Genomic DNA, 20,000 nt, shown 5'->3' on the forward strand with positions numbered 1-20,000 from the left:
AGAGAATTCTGTCATTTGGCCTTGATGTATCTTCCTGTTGAAATTCAACTGTTTGTAATCTGTTGCACAACTGAAAATAGAACTGATTCTTTGATCTGCTTGTTTCTTGTCCTGTTATAGCCTCTGTACAACCAGCCCTCTGATACCAAGCAGTACCATGAGAACATCAAAATGTGAGTCTATTTTTAAATATGCCTAAACCGTTTTACATAAGAAATGTTTTATATACCCCCACCGAAGCATGTAAAGTGTTGAAAAGTTTAACTACGACAGAGGAGCTCACCACAGATCTCTAAGACATTTGTTTTATATGTTTTAAACAAAAAAGATTATTATTGGGAAATATATCACGATTTTCAAAACATACTGGAAAAAACTTGTGTAACGAGTGCAGCTCCAGATGGTTAAAAAAAAATATTGCAAATGCCCTATGCAAAAGGACTTGCACTGTCATTGAAAGTGTGGTCGGTTTGATTATGAAATCAGCCAGCAGATTAGTCTACAGGCTAAGAAAATGCAGTTATTTAACGGATAGGTAACTTCTGTCAATTCTGTTTGATACATTTCTAGTATTATGTTGTGTAGTGTTAATTGCTTGCCTTCTTTCATCCTAATTAAAGTGTTGAGTTGAGTACACCCATTTTCTCCTATTTAATGCTAGGTATAAAAAAAAAAACATTTTTTTTTGGATTGAAATATCCTGAAATGTACGAAGCCTAGTCGTTATTTTGTTGTGAAGACCTCGAATATGTGATTAAAGGCTACTTTAATTTTATATCACAGAAGTTTTTTGTATGCTTCGGAATATGACTAGTATCCGATGTCTGTTAGCTACCACCAATACTGAGTTAACAAGATTGTAGAATTGTTTTAAGTCATATTTATATTGCTGTCACATAAGAAAATAGGATTTAGGTCAAAAATCAGCAACACATGTATAGAGAGATGCAAAGGTACAGTCAGTCATCTTTGAATTCTAGTTAAGTCTTTTTGCCGCTAACAGAGCTTCAGATCATCTGTGCTCAAACTAAAGGTGCATTAGTGGAATGCAATAAAACAAAAGAAAAATGCCTCTGACAATGGACTCAAATGACCATTGATTTCATTTTTTGCCCCCGATATAATGACATGAAATAATAACAGCAGGATGCTTTTCCCAGCATCCAAGGTTGCATTGAGTGAATGATTAATAAATCAATTCCATTTTATATGTTAGTGGATTTCTGCACTAAGGGGAGTAGAAAGTATACAACTTTGCGTGATCTTGCCATGTCTGTCAATAAGGCTTACGTGCATCTGTAATCTTTTAAGGAACGTAATTCACTAAGGCACATCAAAGCGCTGTAGTTGGGTTATAATAGCCTGTCTTCACCATTGGCACTGTGGTTTGGGCACAGTGGCATACCACAAGATGTGTTTGACCTCTTAGCCACACACTGCTCTGTCTTCACTCCTTTTGATCCCTGCACCGTTTGATCATTATTATTGCCTCAAAGCAATTAACTGGAAACTCTCGTCTCTCTCTCTCTCCATGTGTGTGTTATTAAATACCACTATGTTGCTTTGAGTCAGCACAATTGACTTCTTTGTTTTGCTAACCTGTTTGATAACCTTGGCAGTCATCCCTGCTGGGATAGATGACTACCAATATCTCTATGGCGCGCTTAGCATCTGAGCCCCCATCCCAGCTCATCTCCTGCACCCAAAGTGCTATTACTACTCATCTGATGATAAATGCAGACCACTGTGAAGACAAAATCAAACTTTGAAGTCTGAAAAGCTTTTGCTCAGTGTGGTTGTACTACTGGAGAACATCTGTCACAAGTGCGTGTATAACGAATCCAGCATGTTTTAGAGGTATTGTGCCAAATTACAGTGTTCTCTGATATCTCAGAAATGGCACAGGTTTAGGGCAGGACAAAGGAAACCTTTCGTGGGGGTTCAGGACAACTAATCTTTCCCTTTGCCATCTGGTGTCTAGAGGACAATGCTATCTCTGTCTCTAAAGGGATTAATCTATTAGACCTGTTTTTGCCATACCAAGTTAGTTCTCACCCATTATATGGCACGGTATGTGGATATGAACAGTATCTAGCTGGATTTGGCAGTATTTATCTTTCCTGCTGCAATGGCTTAGCTCAATACGTGTCTGTTTGTATGTGTGGGTGTGTTGGAGTGTTTATGTAGGTTGGGGTTTGTTTTTGCAGATAACATGTTTGGGAAATGAAGAATGGGTCATCCTGTGTGTTTATCATTCTAGATCCCAAATGTTATCATGCGATCTTCCAATTTTCACCAAACTTGTACACCGTGAGTAGCCCAATTCCGCGTCTTCTGTCCTTGCCTGTAACCCGAGGGACCTTGCGGCTCAGCTGAAGTGACTAATGTAGAATAAGATTACATTAATCAGTGGGGAACGTGACCTTACAACTGACAGATTAAGTGTCAGGAATAAAACTCTGTCTTGCAGCAAAGAAAGAGACAAACTGAGTGGCTGCCTAAGGAGATTACTGGCCCTGACCTTTATTTGAAGCACTATGGCTGGCTCTCCCCAGCCCAGGCAAGTTTTATAAGTTTGGCTTCCCTCTCTGTCCTTTCCACCCAGAAGCAAGTTTGAGTTTATTGAGCGGTGTCATACAAGGACAGGCATTGTTTGTGTTTGTATGAGTGTGTGTGTGTGTGTGTGTGTGTGTGTGTGTGTGTGTGTGTGTGTGTGTGTGTGTGTGTGTGTGTGTGTGTGTGTGTGTGTGTGTGTTCACTGGTTAAAGAAGTGAGGCAGAAGAAGTGCAGCGGGAACAACATTTGTACACAAGGATCAGAAGAGAACACCATATACTTAGATTTATTATGTGACAAATATGATGAAAGCCAAAGCATTGTCTGAATTGAGTGTTTCCTTGAATGTCCTACCTATATCCATTCTTCCTATCCCTCTGCCCCTCGTTTTTTTCCGTGCCTTCCTTTCTTCATCCCTCTCAGAAACCAGGCGATGAGAAAGAAGCTCATCTTATACTTCAAGAGGAGAAATCATGCTCGTAAACAATGGGTAAGTAGAGAACTCCTCATTTTTGACTCTCTGCTGGGACTCACCCCATAACCAATGCCTAGAGTGAAACTGGGCTAGCGGTTTCTTGAAATGAATGGCCATTTTAGACAGACTAAAGAGGAATAGAGCTCTGGGCCTGATCTGTTTCAGTGCAGTTATTGTACCATGGGGAAGCAATTCCTTTTGAAAAACAAAGAAATTCTCTCATAATGTCACCTGAAGGTAAAACCTAGATTTTTTTTTTATATATACATCTGCTGAATTCAGTGTCAGTCAAGCACTACTGTATAATGATCACTGTACAGGGTTAGTAAAGGCTCTTGCCTGCCAGCAATTGAGCAAGACTTAGCCAAAGAGCATGACTATAAATAAAGCAGAGATCAATGGGGGTGAGCTCTGATGGTAGAGCCAGGCAGACATCTTAAATCAAGTGGCTTGACAGAAAATCATTATTGTAAATCACGTCCACAGTTTTACTGTGGAATTTGCATCTATCCACAAGTAGGTAATATAGTGTAAAAATAACTTTTCTTAAACTGCTTCCAACCTTGTTGATAGTCCCAGCAACAACCGCCCTATAGCAGTATATGTGAGGTCAGGAAGAACAATTTTCAAATGCAGCACCTTTATCAAAAGCATGTGAGCCATGGATGAGTGTCCAGTCTTCTCTCGTGTTGTGTCTAAGTGGGGGAGGTAGCTCCTCGTGGGCAGAGTGTGGGGAGATATCACCTTGTGGTTTATGAGCCTAGTGAGGGTAGTGTCTGCACCAGGGTTAATGGTCTGCTTTACAGCCTGCCTGTGAGGAAGCTGGGAAAACAGTGGGCTGTCGCCTGCCAAAGCCATGGCTCAAGGCCAGACTCCCCAGAGAATACCAATATAGCACTTTACCCCCTCTGGACATGTAGAGGTAAATGGTAGGAGAAACTGAGGGACTGAGAGCTAAGGAACATTACTGAATATAATTATTGAATGTTAGGTCAGCCAACATCAGTCTGCTTTTTGAGAGATGTGTTGTTTTAGCTGTACCTGTTAAATGTTCCATAATTATATCTCCTCTGACTTGTGTCATGAAATCACAGGTAAGACATAGAAAGAGAGATTGTTGATAGTGCAGTGGATCAGCAGTGGATTGAGATCTTCCCCTTTTCTGTGGTGCTTCAGGAACAGAAATTTTGCCAGCGCTATGACCAGCTGATGGAAGCCTGGGAGAAGAAAGTCGAGCGCATCGAAAACAACCCGCGGCGCAGAGCCAAGGAGAGCAAGGTGCGGGAGTACTACGAGAAACAGTTCCCAGAGATCCGCAAGCAAAGAGAGCTGCAGGAGCGCATGCAGAGGTGAGATTGCAGGTTTTTCTTCCCTTTCACAACAGGGAGTCTGTGATTGTTCATCAGAGTAAAATATACCGTTAATTTCTGGAACTAACTTAATCACTATGAATTGTTGCCTAGTTACTGTGGTTACTGTAAAGAATGAATGTGGATTTATTTCACTGTGTAATATAAGTGGCTCGGTAACAGTAATAAGTGGGTAGTTTTGAGTGACGGCTCTTCTGTATTTTTCCTTCTGTAGCCGTGTTGGGCAGCGAGGAGGTGGGCTGACCTCGTCTGCAGCTCGCAGTGAACATGAGGTCTCCGAGATCATTGATGGAATATCGGAGCATGAGGTAAGCTCTAGTGTTAATATTGAATTATGTTATGTTAAGATGGTTTTCCCTTCCACTTGCTCTTTGGCAACTTATCATGTTCTTGAGCTTTAAATATCAATGGTAGCCAGACATTCAAATGTCTGATTGTATTGAGTGGAACACATGTCAAGGCTGGCACTGTTGCCAGGAATGAAACCCCGGCTGTCTGATGTGGTGGGTAACAACTTTACACACACAAAAAAAATGCTGGGATCATATTAATTTATTTCTATGCCATATAAATATAGATATGCTTATTTTCTTATTTTATAAATATTAATTTTCAAAATTGAGTATTCTATTGATTGCTTTTATTCCTCTCTAAGAGTACTTAAAAGTTTTTTTTTTTAAGAGCAGGGGTAAATAAGATAAATTAAGTAGGCCAGGTCTCTATAAAATGAGCCATTATTGGCTTCCTTATGCAAAAACATATTTTAATAAAATTTATGATTATTATTTTGTTTCATATTCTGTAAAAAGAAAGTGAAGATAATAAAACACTATCATAAAAACTTGGTTTGCAAAAATGTGAAGTCAAAAATCAAGTCAAATTTTATCACAGTGTATAGCCCAATATCACAATTCACAAATTTGCCCCAAGGGGCTTTAACAATCTATACAGCATATGAAAACCTATGTCCATAGACCCTCGAGACAGATAATGAAGTACTCCCCCCAAAAAAAAACAAACAAACAAAAAGGAACCCTTTAACGGAAAAATAATTAGAAGAAAACTCAGAAAGAGAAACAGAGGAGGGATCCCTCTTCTAGGATAGACAGACATGCAATAGATGTCATGTGTACAGAATAGAGCACATAGTAGATTCACAGTATGGACAATCAGTAAGGATGCACTGATATCAGTCCACTACTGACTCAGAAAGCTGGAGCGGGAATTGGTGACAATAGGGCCAATCTATGGGGTTGATCTGTTCAATTCAATTCTATGTTGTTCTGTATGTACATCTATGCGCGTTTACTACATCACGTGTGCAGTGCGCCGGAAGCCCTTACACTTTGCTAGAGGGAGAGCTAACATAGCATGGAGGGAACTAAAAACAAATGGTCAGCAGTTTGGAGCTGTTCCACACTTGCTACACCAACGAGTTCTACGCCTACGATGTTATATCGGATTGGTACTTGGTATCGGCCGATACTCAAGCCTAGGTATCAGTCCCGATACCGATACCTGGTATCAGGACTTTTGCCCTAAGAATCAGGATAACAACATTATAGTCGGTAAACCTATATGAAGAACATGTCTACAGATGTGATCTGAGTCACGCAACCTCTTCTCCACCATGAAATGTAGCTCAGTTCACTGCAACATAGTTATGTTTCAGTGACGGTAAATATCGTCACATAGCACAGCTGTTCTTCTGGGTTAGCCTTATGTACTGTGGTTCCACTCACAGATACCAGCTCACACTGAGGGCTTGTTCTCAACTGGTATGCCATTGTAATTTTTGTGGTAGCCAAGTTAGCAGGGCTAGCCAAGCTAAATACTAGCCATTAAAGGCCGCCACAGCCCAGTGGCAAGCACATCAGCACAGCTGCTTTCAATTGAAATGCTCCTAAAACTTTGGTTTCTGTCAGCTTTTACTGCCTGTCTCGTTTTTATAGTCTTCCCTTGTTTCTCTTTCCTCCATGTATAACGGGCACAGTTGACACATAGCATCAGCTGCTGGTGCATCAGTAATTATTGTCCGTGTACTCGTCCACATTATAACTGTCCCATGGTGAATCTAAGGTTTGAGGAAGAGTATGAAAAATTACAGCAGGGGCTTCAAAATCACAAACATATAATAGCCTTCAGATTTTGGCTGCTTGGAAAAGATTCAGCATCAAAAGTGTCAGTCTTGTTTAAGACAGCTCTTTATTTTTTTTTAATTGTTCAAGCCCAAGGTAGATTGTATAAATAGAATTTGCCTGAGTGACTTAAAAAATACCAGCCAAATGTATGCTATATAGGCTTACAAAGGTTGCTGTAGTTACCTTTCAAAAATTCTGAACCTCATAGTACACACCTTTAAGTAAAGTAGAAAAAAAAGTATGGTTGCCTGATATTGCTAATTATAGATGTTAAAATCTGCATAGGCAGGAGATTTGCTACGCTTGTGGTGTCACTCCTGTAATGTGAGGTACTGCCAGTGTTAAGGATAATGGTGGAGGACCATGCTATGGGTTAGACCTGTTCCTCTCATGTCAGTCTGGCCCCATTCAACTGGGCAGTGTGTCCACATGGGTTTTCTGGTCTCATCTCAAGAAATGTCTTCTATACCTCCTACCTTTTTTAAGGTAGTATCAGCCCCTTTCCTTTCCTCCCCTTTCGTAACCTCATACATGATTTTATTTTTAAGATATTTCTTTGTTAGGTTGTAAATTGGAGAGTGACAGGAAAGATGTCTGTTTTAGGGAAGTTTACATTTGACAAGAAACATGCCTTAGCCTGTCGACCCAACAAGATACCCTTAAGTTCCTCTCCTGTCTTCTGAACTCTTCCACGCTTCAAGCCAGAGTGCAGTACCACATCAGGTTTCATATAGTGCATGTCAGTATAAACACCATGTTATCAGATAGTTTCCCTCTCTGGACCAGCCCACTCACTCCAGGATGATGTTTTCTGTGTGTGACATTTGTGTACGTCAGAACACAGAGAAGCAAATGCGACAGCTGGCAGTCATCCCTCCTATGCTGTTTGACGCTGAGCAGCAACGCATTAAGTTCATCAACATGAATGGATTGATGGATGACCCCATGAAGGTGTACAAGGACCGGCAGGTTATGAATATGTGGAGCGAGCAGGAGAAGGACACTTTCAGAGAGAAGTAAGCAGAACACTTCTTTAATGTCATGGTGTCAAATATAATTTCATCTTCTCTGAATAGAAAGAGATCTTCCTTTATCCCTGTTTCCTAGCAGCTAGATTGGGATAAGTTGAGCGAAATACTCCCTTTTTACATTAAACTTTTTTTTTCAACATTTCTAATTTGATCAAAATTTATCAAATGCCATATTAGCTATTAGCTCTACTTTCTTATTTATTAGAGAAAGTGCTTGAGAGCTTATTTCTAAGCAACAAGATGAAGTATGTCTTGTGAAGTATGTGTGACCCGATAAAAGGTCAGTAAGTTGTTGGTAAGGAAGTGAATCTTCCCCTTTCGTGAGAAGTGAGAGGAGGTGTTTCACGCTTCCAAGTTGAATTAAAACCACACAGTAAAATCAGTGACTTTAAAGTTTACCCACATAGAAAAAGAAGAGTCTCAGTTTTATATACTGACAACTCTGATCCAAAACATACAGTAAGATACTTAATCTCTAAAGTATGTCTAGTGTGATTTAGTATACCTATTTGATCTTTTTCTTTTTTAAAGTAAGATGAGTCTTAATTTTGAATGTTTTTTCCTGTGATAGCACTGACGTCACCTCTTCATTAATTCTCTTTGTGTTATTTTGTGGTTTTCTTTGAGTCCTTTGGCAAATGCCAATAATTTTGAATTATGCCATTAGCAGTTTGCAAGAGTTTCTTTCTTCTGCTCCCACAGGTTCATCCAGCACCCCAAAAACTTTGGTCTGATTGCGTCTTTTCTGGAGAGAAAGGTATTGACTTATTTCCTTTTTTTGGTGTTGGTGGTCTGTGTGATCCAGTCTTCTTGGGAAATGGTTGTTGGAAAATATGATATCTTTCATGTTTCAGACGGTGGCAGAGTGTGTGCTGTTTTACTACCTGACCAAAAAGAATGAAAACTATAAGAACATAGTGCGGAGAAACTACAGACGCCGTGGAAGAAGCCAGGTATTCTTACCTTAGAAGCTCACAGTTCAGAAAGACGCTCTCAATCATACAGCAAGCTACGTGGGCTTGAAAGTGTGAGGTGCACCAGGCACAAGCACTAGAATGGACAGTAACTAATGTCATTTGCTATATGAAGAACACGTTTTCCATTTCAGTCATTACACTCCAGGCCTGATGCCATTCTCTGCTGTGAAACAGGTTTGACAAGAACAGCCACTACTAACTTTGCCCTTATTTTTGTTGTGTACAATGGATGCAACTTAAGAAAGACTTGACTCTGATTTTATCCAGTTTGACAACAGAGAAAAAGTTGCATTGACATTTTTTCTACGTGGAGATGGGCATGTTTTCACTTGGGTGCATCTCACAAGGCATATAATGCAGATAAATATGTTGTATCTGGCGTGCAAATACTGCATACAAAATGCTTTTAAACTCTCTGAAAACTACTAAAAATGGGGCATTCTCTTGCTTAGTGTGTCCAATGTGAACACAGCTATAATCTCACTACCAGCACTGGAGCTATTGTGATGTCTTTGTAGAACAGTGAGGTAGTTTAAGCCATAAAACGCCAAGGGTCAGTCAGTAGTGCTGATCAAGTGCCACAGTTTGCTCAACCTCATATGTCAGCAGTATTTCCATACTGTGAGTTTTTTTTTTTTTTTTTAACACAGGTAATTTCTGATGCTAATTTCTTCCCAGTTGTTACTTAGCCTCAGATCAGGTACTAGCTGTTAAACTTCATGGTGGCCCCTAGATCAGCTTGGGGCATGTTTAGAAGCAGTGCTAACAGATCTCTATAGTTAGGGTGGATAGAGATTAATAGGCTGACAATGCATATGGCGAAAGGAAAAGGAAAAAGTGTTGAGCTGCATGTGAGGCTTGGAGACCATTAAGTCCTATTGAATTACGGCTTTTATTTGTTTTCAGTCCTAGTTAATTTCAAAGGGAGGGAGAGGACATTAGTGATATTGTGCAAATGGAGAAAAAGGGTATGCGAGTGAAAGGTGATTTTTGATGTTGCTCTTCTCCCTGCCATCTTGCTCCACTCCTTTTTATGTTCTCTTGTTAGGAGCCACAGGCAATGTGTCTTTTTTTTAAGCACAGATATGTAGTAAAGAGATCAACAAAGGTTTGCGTTCTTTGGATGGGCATTAGCCCAATGGCAGCAACTGTAAATACATTAAACAGAGCAGTAGTTCTTATCAGTGTAAGTATGTATATCTGCTTTGTCAGTATTAAGCAGTGTAAGGTTTTTGGTTTGGGCTGTGTGTGTGTGTGTAATCTTCTGAACTCTAACCCTAAAAGCCCAGACAGACAGGAAACTGGTAAGGAAGTGGTTCTGGGTGCTTAAAGAACAAAAGTTATATGGCAGAAATTTCAGAGCTTTCATATCCTGTTTTGTTTTGCCTGTGCTGAAAATGAACAGTTTTTTGGGTTAGTGAGTGTTGTGTACTTTAAATAAATGAAACAAAAAATGACAGAGAGAGGAATTATTTTATGTTTCATATTTCTATGTTTTTGCAAACAACATGGTGCAGTTGTTGTGTTACTTCATCAGAAAGCCAGCCAGACACCATGCCGTCTGCAGCTGTGTGCCAGAAGTACAATTATATCCGAATGATGTCTTAGATATCAAATCTGCCACAGGAAGTGCCACCTCACTCACTGTTTGCAGACAAGCGGAAAATGCATGTGCTGAAAGGTGATTAATTATAGAGAAATGTCGGAGGAATCTACTTAGGAAACAGAAAACAGGAATACCAACTACCAGTCTTCACTGTCCAGTGAATTGATTATGGTACGCTCTCTAGCTAAAAAAAATAAATACTACACAGAATGATTTTCCATAACAGACAGACACAGACATACACTTCAGTGATAAATGCAAGCATTTTTTGAGCATCCACACATGGAAGTGTGTGGATCTAAGATATACAGGTTACAGGAGAGGTTGTGGTGTTTGTTTATAAATCTGTGTATCCAGTTACCTGGGATTATCTTTGTAATAGAGCACCGTGTTGTTACTCTCTCATCGCAGCATGGCCAGCAGCAGCAGCAGCAGCAGCAGCAAGTGAACCGAAGTAGCCAGGAAGACAAGGAGAAGGAAGAGAAAGAGAAGGAGGGAGAAAGGGATGAAGAAAAAAATGAAGCTGAAGACAAGGAAGATGGAATGAAGTGAGTCACTTGTTAGTACTGACTAAACCTTCCATGCTGGAATCATGTCTTTTGTATCATACACTATATGAAAGTTTAATTGCACAAAGACGACTTTACTTAATGAATCATTAGAAAAGCACACTGACAGTTTGAGAGGAAAAGATAAAGCCGAGTGAGAACATTACAGCCACATTGTATGAGCCTGAACCTGTACAGCTGCAGCAATCTACTAACTCTCTCCATTTCTCCAACACACAATTTTTAGAATTGTTCCAGGTCAGGCTGCAGCAAATGGAGTAGGAGTAAGTTTTGGCTAGGGGAAGTGGATCTGGAAACCCAATCATTCTGTAACCCTTGAGCTCTTACTCCCTCACCTCCAGCAAGACTTTCCACCTACAGCAAATTCAAGAGGCAATTCGTTCTCCCTGTTAAAACAGCTGTTTTCCTGTTTATGCTTCTCCCCTTCCCAAAGGGATGCCAAGTGTCATTTTTAAAATACTGTGCTTATTTTGTTAGTCTGGGGGTTTTTGGTGGGGAAAATAGACAGTCTGATTAGCCTAGCTGTCAAATTAAATTGTTAGTGTGTATCGAAGAGTGAGTTTCGGCAAGAGGGTGCAGGGGTGGAGGGGGTGTTTTCGGGCACAGTGCCATCTAAGGATGCAAAACAACAGATGGAAATCACTGCTTTTTTAACCTGAAAATCAATTTATAAACACAGCAGTCTATCTCGGTATTCATGCACTATATTATGATATCAGCTGATGGTTTACAACACAGCAGTTTCAAGTAATGGCAGGTAATATTTCTGAGCAGTTGTGCCAGACCAGAAGATGACTATGAAGCATTGCCTACTGCCTCCCCACTTTGAGGTGAGGCCAGGGGACTCTGTGACTCCCAGCACACCTTGCTACGTGCCTGTCACCGTTGGCACAGCTAGCTCGACTATATTTAGTGTGCCACTAGCTCCTCTCAGCTAGATTAATGTAGCTGGGGGAAGATGAATGGAGGAGCAGTGGGTTCAAACTCAGTGGCTGTCTCCTGGCATGGCATTGTGCTGACACTCAATAAATTATATTTTGGGGGGGGGGGGGGGCAGTGTCTGCATACACATGGCCAGGTTTTTCTCACTAAAGCCAATGCAGTGTAGAGGCCAACAGCATTAGGGACAGGATGGTGATGGACACAAGTTTGAATTAAATTTGTGGGACCGAGTGAATATTTGCATCTCAGAAAAGATTTTATTGATATTATTTCACTAGTGTAATCTCCGTACTCCCCTTTTTTTTCCTAAATTTGCTAAACACAATACGATATATCTTTATGATTTTGATAATACCCCACAATGTACATTGCAACCTGCAAGTATTATCGCAGTTGTACATTTTTTGTTGGTAGCTCTGTACTTTAGCACATTGGGTCTGAAATTAAACGATGACTAAGTTTCAAGTGTTATCTTTCTGATGATGTATACATTTTCATCAGTTTATAACAGTTCAGGAATTATCTTCTTATACATTAAAACAGACCTAAATTAATCATACTTTAGTGCAAAATTTTTGCAGTCAGTGACCGCCTAAAGTAGGTGACCCATAGTCAGCAGCAGACACTGTGCATCTTCCTTGGTGATGCCAGAGCTTGCCTGTACTGCAGCTATCTTCCATTCTTACTTGTGTCAGGGGCTTTTTATCCTTCAGTCTGATCTTCAGCAGTGAAACACATGCTCAGTTGGATGAATAGCATTTCCTTGTTTGGCAATGTCTAAATGATAATTACCTGTGTCCTACAATGCTGCCCCAAAATTATGGGACTGTGTATAGGGCTCCTATATCAGTGATCCATCACATGTACACCTTCAGACACCCTGTGTATGTCTCCTGCTGACTGTACTGACATTTCTCAAATGCAGGGATGACACCTCTGGAGAAGATGCAGAGGACAAAGAGCCCACTGTGGCTTTCAAGGGTCGACGGACAGCCAATAGCCAGGGGCGCCGCAAGGGCCGCATCACCCGTTCTATGACCAGTGAAGTGGAGGAGACCACCACACCGCCTCTCAACAATGAGCTTGGTCAGTCTTAGCTGCGCTGCACCAATTTAGCACCAATTTGCTTCTCTGTCTAGTGTTTTTTAATATCAAAATAAATTTAGCATGCAGCACATTGCAAACTGTTATTTGAGAGAGTGATGTGGGTAAAAAATATGTAATAAATTGTTGGTCAAATTGCAATTAAACCACTGTAATACTACCTGATAAATGCAAAGACCTGATAAAATACAATAGAGGATTTACAAATAACTATTTTCTTTTTCACCTTTGATCTAGTTGTGGCCTCCTGTCCCACACCACAAGAGTGCACTATTGTTTCTTTTGTCTTCTTTCACTTACAGTATTCACAATCAGTCTTGCACTCAATACTTTCTGCTAAAGTGACACTCATAAATGGCTACTATGAAATGCTATGAAATCACAACAATGAAGAACTGTGACTGCATGAAATAAGTAGTTTAAATCCCACCTTCTGGCAAAAGTATTGAGAATACTCAGTGTGTCAGCACTGTCCCCCCTCTTAGCTCTTTGTTTCCTTGTGGGTGGGAAGTCAGCTGTGCACACACGAACACTCATGCTGCAGGTTATGACAGATTTTTGATGTTTCAGCAGTTGTGGATCCATGCTGCAGTCACTCCTGCAGCACAGGTTTAAGTTGCAGGGAATCCCCAGTTGACTTGGGCTGTGGGGGCTCTCATTAGCAGCCCCCCTCCGCCACTGTTTGTTCCCCTGCTGGCAGCAGTGCTAGCTGGCCCACTGTGCCCTTCATTTGTGTCCATATAGAGGACACATAAGCACAGGCTCCTGCTTCGCTGTCTGCCATGCAGGGCCCGGGTCGGCCTGGCTTACGGCCTGTGCAGGGAAAGAAGCCAGTTGTTATGTCTATAATCATTAACTGACTACTCTCCTTGGATTTCCTGCTTCCTCCATCTAAAACAAACAGTCCCTAGCGACCTGCGCTGCAGTGCCTCACTGGCAAGCAACACAAGCTACCCTGCCCCCCACCCTCTTATTCTTTTTTCTTCTCTAATTTCTCTCTCTCCTTCCCTTCCTCTTGTCAGTCACTCCCTAACTGTCTTTGTAACAAGTGCCCACTCCCCCCTCCTCCCGCCTTCTCTAACTTGGTGGTTCTCTATTTTTTTTTTTAACAGCCAATCTGGAGATGAATGAGAGCTCTCGCTGGACTGAAGAAGAGATGGAAACTGCCAAAAAAGGTAATACAGAATAAACCTTTCTTCTCCTCATGAAGTGTAACTTCATCGTAGTTACTTTGCATTATAATCGAGATACCAAAGGAAAGAGGATTAACAGCATATCAAGCACTGTTTTTTTTTTTTTTTTTTTTTTTTTTTTTGAAAGCATAGACAAGTGGTGCGGCTGTGACTTCCTGTTAGAGAGGCAGCCTCTGCCACGTGCTGCTAGGTTGTGTCTATGCGTGTATGTGTCAGTCTGCCTGGACTGGGTCTGCTGCTCTTTGGAGCCGTTTCCCTGTCTCTCTGGGTCAAGGCAGCCTGTCTTTTTATCAAACAGGCTGTAAAGTCTGCCTCTTATCAGCCAGCCCCTGCAAATGCAGCAGTCATTAACTTAGCCTGTTTATTGTCTCTGACTGAAGATTACCCAGAAGCCTATGGCTGATTCTCAGAGGTCACTGCCATTTTCCTTGCACCACCGCTCTGCGTGAATGTGTTTGACATTGTTTGTTGCGTGCAGTGCAAGAGTCTCAGTTACTGATTGAATGAGCTCCTCAACCTCAGTGGCTTCTAATGTGTACTACTTTTTTGATAGGGATCACCCACTGATCTGTTACACCCGACTGATGGTCTGGTTCTCATCTGTTAGGGTATTTTAAAAAGACAGATTTACATGTTTCAAGAAACGGTGATGGCTGCTGCAGGCAGTATGTTAATATTTATGGATATCTTTTCTTTTGAACCTTGCATTACCAGAAGTCGGCCTGAGCTGTGTGTTTAAATGCATCTCTTTATATATCATTTTTAAAATCTTGGTCTTAGGTGGCTGAGTACCGTTTGTGTAATGTCAGTTCTTGCTTTCTGCACGACTCAACGCAATTTCACTTCAACGCGGCTGCTTTGTGGCCATTTGTAGATGATGTGTCATCATGCTTTGTGCGACTTAGTTCTGCTTCTGACTAATTTAACCTGTCCTTCCTTGTGATCAATGATGAAGTGCCTCTTGCAAGCAGCTATCAGCAGCTTGAATGAGATATTGAAACCACATTTGGTCTAGAGGAGTTATTCCATCTGTCTTGTGCTGTATGTCTGTGTGTGTGGTGTCTCCTGCAATTTGGGGTTTGTGTATGCAGGGGCGTTTGTGTCTTAAGGGGTTATTTTGTGATAACTGGCGCTGGCCTGGCTCAAACATGGTCCTGTGTAGTAATCCTGGTTAATGTCTTCAGTTCCATTCTCCTGCAGTGGGATTAATGGGGCGCTCCATCCCAGAGGATTAGCCTGGAAGCTTGGTGAGAGCAGGGCTTCTATGAAGGGTTTATGTAACCACAACCACACAACCCCAGCTACAGTACTAGGGGCCGAAGAGGAGGAGCTGCTCTTGCCGTTTTTCATCAGTTCTAGCAACCACCCCCACACCTGCCAAAAGGGATTCCCTTTCCAAGAACTCAGACACTCCAAGATAATAGCCCCACCCACCCATTTCCTCATAGAATTGAATCAACTTGTAAAGGTGCTCTCCAATGAAGGTGCCTCACATGTATATGCTTTAAAGAGGCTTAGGTGTCCTAATGCTAATGTGTTTATCCCCTTGAACTAAACAGATCTGAATAATGGCATTTATAGTGCCTGGCAGGATATCGGGGTTTCAGCATGGTAGCACCAGCCAGTGCTGCCTTTGAGGATGGCATGGCCACACTCTGAGCTAGATCACTCAGTCTTCACTGCTCATAAAGACTGGTACCTCAAACAAGGGATGACCAATCTTTGTAAAGCCTCTCTCTTAAACCCACCCGCTCTGCCTGCCTGCCTGTGTGTGTGTGTGTGTGTGTGTGTGTGTGTGTGTGTGTGTGTGTGTGTGTGTGTGTGTGTGTGTGTGTGTGTGTGTGTGTGTGTGTGTGTGTGTGTGTGTGTGTGTGTGTGTGTGTGTGTGTTTGTTTGTTTGTTTGTTTCTTTGTTTGTTTGTTTGTTTGTTTGTGTGTGTGTGTTTGCAGGATATGTGTAGCGAAGGTTATGTCTGTATGCACTTGGTCCAAGCTTTATGTATTTGCATGTGCACCCTTCTTGGCTGGCGTTTATGTAAGTGCACTAATCTGGCAGGCTTTGCCTGGGTGCAGACAGGCAGGCAGGCAGCTGGATAATGGCCCCTGCTCTGCTTGCTGGAAGAACCCATTTAAAGGAGCAGCAAGTAGAGAATGCCATATTATCTTTTCTCTCTTTCTCCTCCACTGTTGCTCTATCTCTGCCTCTCGTTCTGTCTGTCTATCTTGGATGGGAGATGGCAATGGCCCGGATTGGCAAGAGCTGTGGAAGATTTGGCAAGCGCTTCTTTCCCCTCACTCACTTTCTCTCTCCCCTCACTCTGTGTTGTTATAGACTGGTGAGAGGTCACATTCAAGATGAAAAGCAGGTCAGTCAGGAAAAATGTGAAAGCCTTTATGCTTTCTCATGGTATCAACATCAACTCCCTCTCTCCCCCACCTCCTGTCTTTCCCCTCTTCTCTCTTTGCTTACTCTCCACTTCTGTATCCTTTCTCTTTCTCTATTGTCTCTTTAGCTCAGCGGCTCTCTCTCTCTCTCTCTCTCTCTCTGCTCTCTCTCTCTCTGCTCTCTGTTTACTCTTGGACTGCCTGAGTGTGTGTTTGCGCCTGTGTGCTAGAGTATTAACAAGAGAGACAGAGAGAGAGAGGTTCGAGTGAGTGTGTACTCACTCATGCGTGTGTGTGTGTGTGTGTGTGTGTGTGTGTGTGTGTGTGTGTGTGTGTGTGTGTGTGTGTGTGTGTGTGCGTGCCGCTGTGCCTGCTGGCAGAGTGAGGTAGGGGGAGGGACAGACCGACGGAGAGAGGGAGGGAGGAAAAAAAGAGAGATAGAGGAGAGATCAGATGAGGGGAGAGAAAGGCTGAGCACATAGCACCGCCCCACAGTCCCACTTTCCTGTGGAAGTCTTCCCAGACGACCGCCATTGGGGAGAGACACGGCAGAGAAGAACAGACCAGCACTCATCGAAGCACAGGGAGGACAGAGTGAGAAGAAAAGGAGGGGAGAGGCCAGGAGCATGTGCTGTTTTGGAACACGTCAACCTGACACCGGCTCAAGTATCAAGCCAGTTGGCAGGAAGAGCGCCGAGACTGAGCTGTTTTCATCTCCTCTGCTCTGGATCGGAAGGCCCAACCCCGAAGAGCTTCCCGGCTGGCCCTCAAGAGATCAGACTGTCTGATAGCATTATCCACAGCCGGGCCACGAAACAACGACTGGAGTGACAGGCATGTGACAGACAGGAACAACCACTTTCTGGCTGCACCAGGTGTTGATTGGACTTTCTCTGGGAGGAGCTAATGGGAATACAGTGTCCTGATTGGGTCTTAGGTTACCACCTGCTTCAGTACTGCTGCTGCTGATTGGATGTTTGTTCCATGTGTGTTGCTCCAGCAACTAAGGCCCTGAGTTAACCAGAGCTGCCTGGGATTGTGCTTTGAGTACGTGCTTACAGTGGAATAAACTGGATGTACCTAGAGGTCATAAAGTGACCTTTGACTTTCAGTAAATGAATTGCATTGTTATTGCTTCAAGTTCAATGGGTGCAGTTAAGTGTTTGTCTTAGTTGTTTGAATGTGTTTGATATTATGCCTGTGTGTGTGTGTGTGTGTGTCTTTGTTTGTCCGAGCACATGCATGTTTGTGTGTACTCTGGCCGGGTGGAGGGTGTCTGCCCCCTCCTTCCCTCTTGTGAGACGACTGTAGAAGGTTGATAGGTGTCGGTCACGTGTCTTAGTCTTCTTGGAGTGAGTCAGACAGACTGTTCTTTTTTTCTTTTCTTTCTTGAATAAGCTGTCCTAGCGATGCATTAATGGCAGCGATGAATATTTCAGCTGAAAAACCTTTTCCACTTTAACACTTGACAGGTTGTAGGTGTGTAGCAGATTTTAGACACCAGCAGGTCAGACTTGAAGATCACCTTTGCTTGTTATGGTAGATCTTTATACTGGCATTAATAAATCCCATTCTCACTGTGAACATTACACATCTTCTTCACATTTGCTGGATGACGCACAGCTTTTCTAGATGCACATGTGTTTTTATATCCGTAAGTAATTTTGAGTGAAAGAGGTAGTACTTTACTTATGTCAGTGCAGAGATAAATATAATACAAATGTTGCCATGTAAACAGTTTTCTGTCTACATGGTAACACTTTATCATATTTGGAGTGACATGTTTATATTTATCGTCATATCTTGTTTACCCCTCAGTATCCCTGTACACATAAATAAGTACACATTATGAATACAGTCTGTTAAATAATATCGTAGAAAGTAAACTTGTAAACAACTAATAGTCCAGCTTTTATTGCAGCTACTAGATATTACTAGCATTATTCGATAAAGCATTGCTATCACAGTCAGTCTTTCTGATGAGCGTGGCAGTTGAAATGACAGGGCTGTAAACAGCTGTCCTTTCCTCTCCTTTGGCTGAGAGTTGCGCTTGTTGTCCTACTGCCTCCATTAAGCGATGAGATTGAGAGACCTCTGAACCCATGTCCAAGGTTATCCCAAGAGGTGTTGGCTCTGTGCCTGTTAATAAACCCAACCCCCCTCCACAACCCTTAGAGAGGCTGCCCTGCTGCCAGGACCTGTCAGGCTGGCACAGGAAACAAGTGGGTGATGTAAGCTTAAGTCTCTTACAACACACACAGTTAATGAGCTCCCTTTAGCTAACAGCAGACTCTGGGCGGGGGGGGGCAGGCACCGGAGCAAATTCTACCTTATCTGTCTTTCTCACTCACTTGCACTTACACTCTGACTGCTCTCTACATCTCTTCATTTAGCACACATATGCTAAGCGAGTGTGTGTGTGTTTCATGACAGGTTGATCTATCACAGCTCTGACCCACCGGGTGCCTGTAGACTCTTGTGTAAGGCACAATCATGTGCTTGACTGGGTAAAGGACTAGGGTTTCTTAGAACTGGGTCAAATCAAAGTCAGTTAGAATATGACACAAAGTGACCCCAGTGGGGAGAGGTAGTGATGTCATTGGTATGACTGACAGGGGGCCACCACTCCCCTCGCTCTTACTCTCCCTCTCTGTATCTCTCTCTGTCCCTCTATCCACTTAGAAAGTGTAACGCATGAAGCCTTGCTGCTGTTGAGAGAGCGTGACTATGTCTATGTTACATTGTGAACTAAGCACCCAGGCTGTGCTATAGTTTTGGCAGCTGTATAGAGACGGGTGGCTATTGATTTACCATAGATAGACTTCCATAATGTGCACTTGAAGAGATTGCGGTTGGAGATATTCTTTAGAGTATAGAAACCCGAATAACCATTAAATTTACAGTTTTGCGCTTTGCATAGCGTACATCACTTTTTTACAGCTTCGTAAAGAATATCATTTCATACGGAGTGGAGATGTAGTCATGCAAGGCTACATGTCATCCTTGTCTTTCTCTTTGTTCCTTTTCTTTCATAATCCCCCTGCTTGTCCATCTGTTAATTCCAGGCCTTCTCCAGTATGGTAGGAATTGGTCAGCCATCGCCAAGATGGTGGGATCAAAAACTGTGTCACAGTGCAAGAACTTCTACTTCAACTACAAAAAGAGGCAGAAACTGGATGAGATTCTGCAGCAGCATAAAATGAAATCGGTAAGCAAGGGGAAGGTTTCTTGTGCCATATTTGCACTATGTGATGCTGACACAGTGAAGCCATTCATGGTTTTTGTGTACCACCAAGCTATCAGATTTTCTGAAGATCTGTGGGCTGTTTTTATTTAGTGTGTGTTTGTTTCGACCCAGGAGAAGGAGCGAAAGGCCCGTCGTAGGGGCAAAGCCCTGCAGAATGAGGCCAGTGCCCCATATGCAGCAGAGGAGGAGGAGATGGAGGGTTCTGGAGCCAGTGGCAATGAAGAGGAGGCCCCTGAAGATGGAGAGGGTACACCACTCCCAAGAGCAACATACACAATGCTAATGACCGAAACAAAACACTGTATAAATCAAAGGTTCTATTTTAACTGTGTTTATTAATTGATGAGTCTATCTTTTTGGGCATTATGAATCTTTTAAAAGTTAAAATAAGATGCTCTTTCATTA

The 20,000-nt window shown here is 42.2% G+C and overlaps 2 protein-coding genes across 8 annotated transcripts in view; both read left to right on the forward strand.

The window, feature by feature from the left end:
* The window catches only part of LOC120804970 (nuclear receptor corepressor 2-like), a 32,756-nt gene extending 32,579 nt beyond the window's left edge, over positions 1-177 (forward strand). The window contains exon 5 of the mRNA XM_040154728.1: positions 121-177. Coding sequence (XP_040010662.1) covers positions 121-177 — 57 coding nt within the window. The remainder of the gene's footprint in view (positions 1-120) is intronic.
* Positions 126-20,000, forward strand: part of LOC120804844 (nuclear receptor corepressor 2-like) — a 48,732-nt gene continuing 28,857 nt past the window's right edge. For 5 of the 7 annotated variants that reach the window (XM_040154517.1, XM_040154523.1, XM_040154519.1 and 2 more), the window contains exons 1-12: positions 126-173; positions 2,980-3,046; positions 4,208-4,380; positions 4,616-4,709; positions 7,380-7,558; positions 8,276-8,330; positions 8,428-8,526; positions 10,568-10,704; positions 12,593-12,753; positions 13,884-13,946; positions 19,414-19,556; positions 19,707-19,842. In XM_040154517.1, the coding sequence (XP_040010451.1) occupies positions 2,990-3,046; positions 4,208-4,380; positions 4,616-4,709; positions 7,380-7,558; positions 8,276-8,330; positions 8,428-8,526; positions 10,568-10,704; positions 12,593-12,753; positions 13,884-13,946; positions 19,414-19,556; positions 19,707-19,842 (1,297 nt within the window). In that variant the 5' untranslated portion in view covers positions 126-173; positions 2,980-2,989. Of the gene's footprint in view, positions 174-2,979; positions 3,047-4,207; positions 4,381-4,615; positions 4,710-7,379; positions 7,559-8,275; positions 8,331-8,427; positions 8,527-10,567; positions 10,705-12,592; positions 12,754-13,883; positions 13,947-16,804; positions 17,396-19,413; positions 19,557-19,706; positions 19,843-20,000 lie in introns of those variants that run through there. The other 2 variants (XM_040154520.1, XM_040154524.1) reach the window with 2 other exon arrangements.

This window comes from Xiphias gladius, chromosome 19, assembly GCF_016859285.1.
Source record: "Xiphias gladius isolate SHS-SW01 ecotype Sanya breed wild chromosome 19, ASM1685928v1, whole genome shotgun sequence".
In the NCBI taxonomy this organism is placed as follows: domain Eukaryota; kingdom Metazoa; phylum Chordata; class Actinopteri; order Istiophoriformes; family Xiphiidae; genus Xiphias; species Xiphias gladius.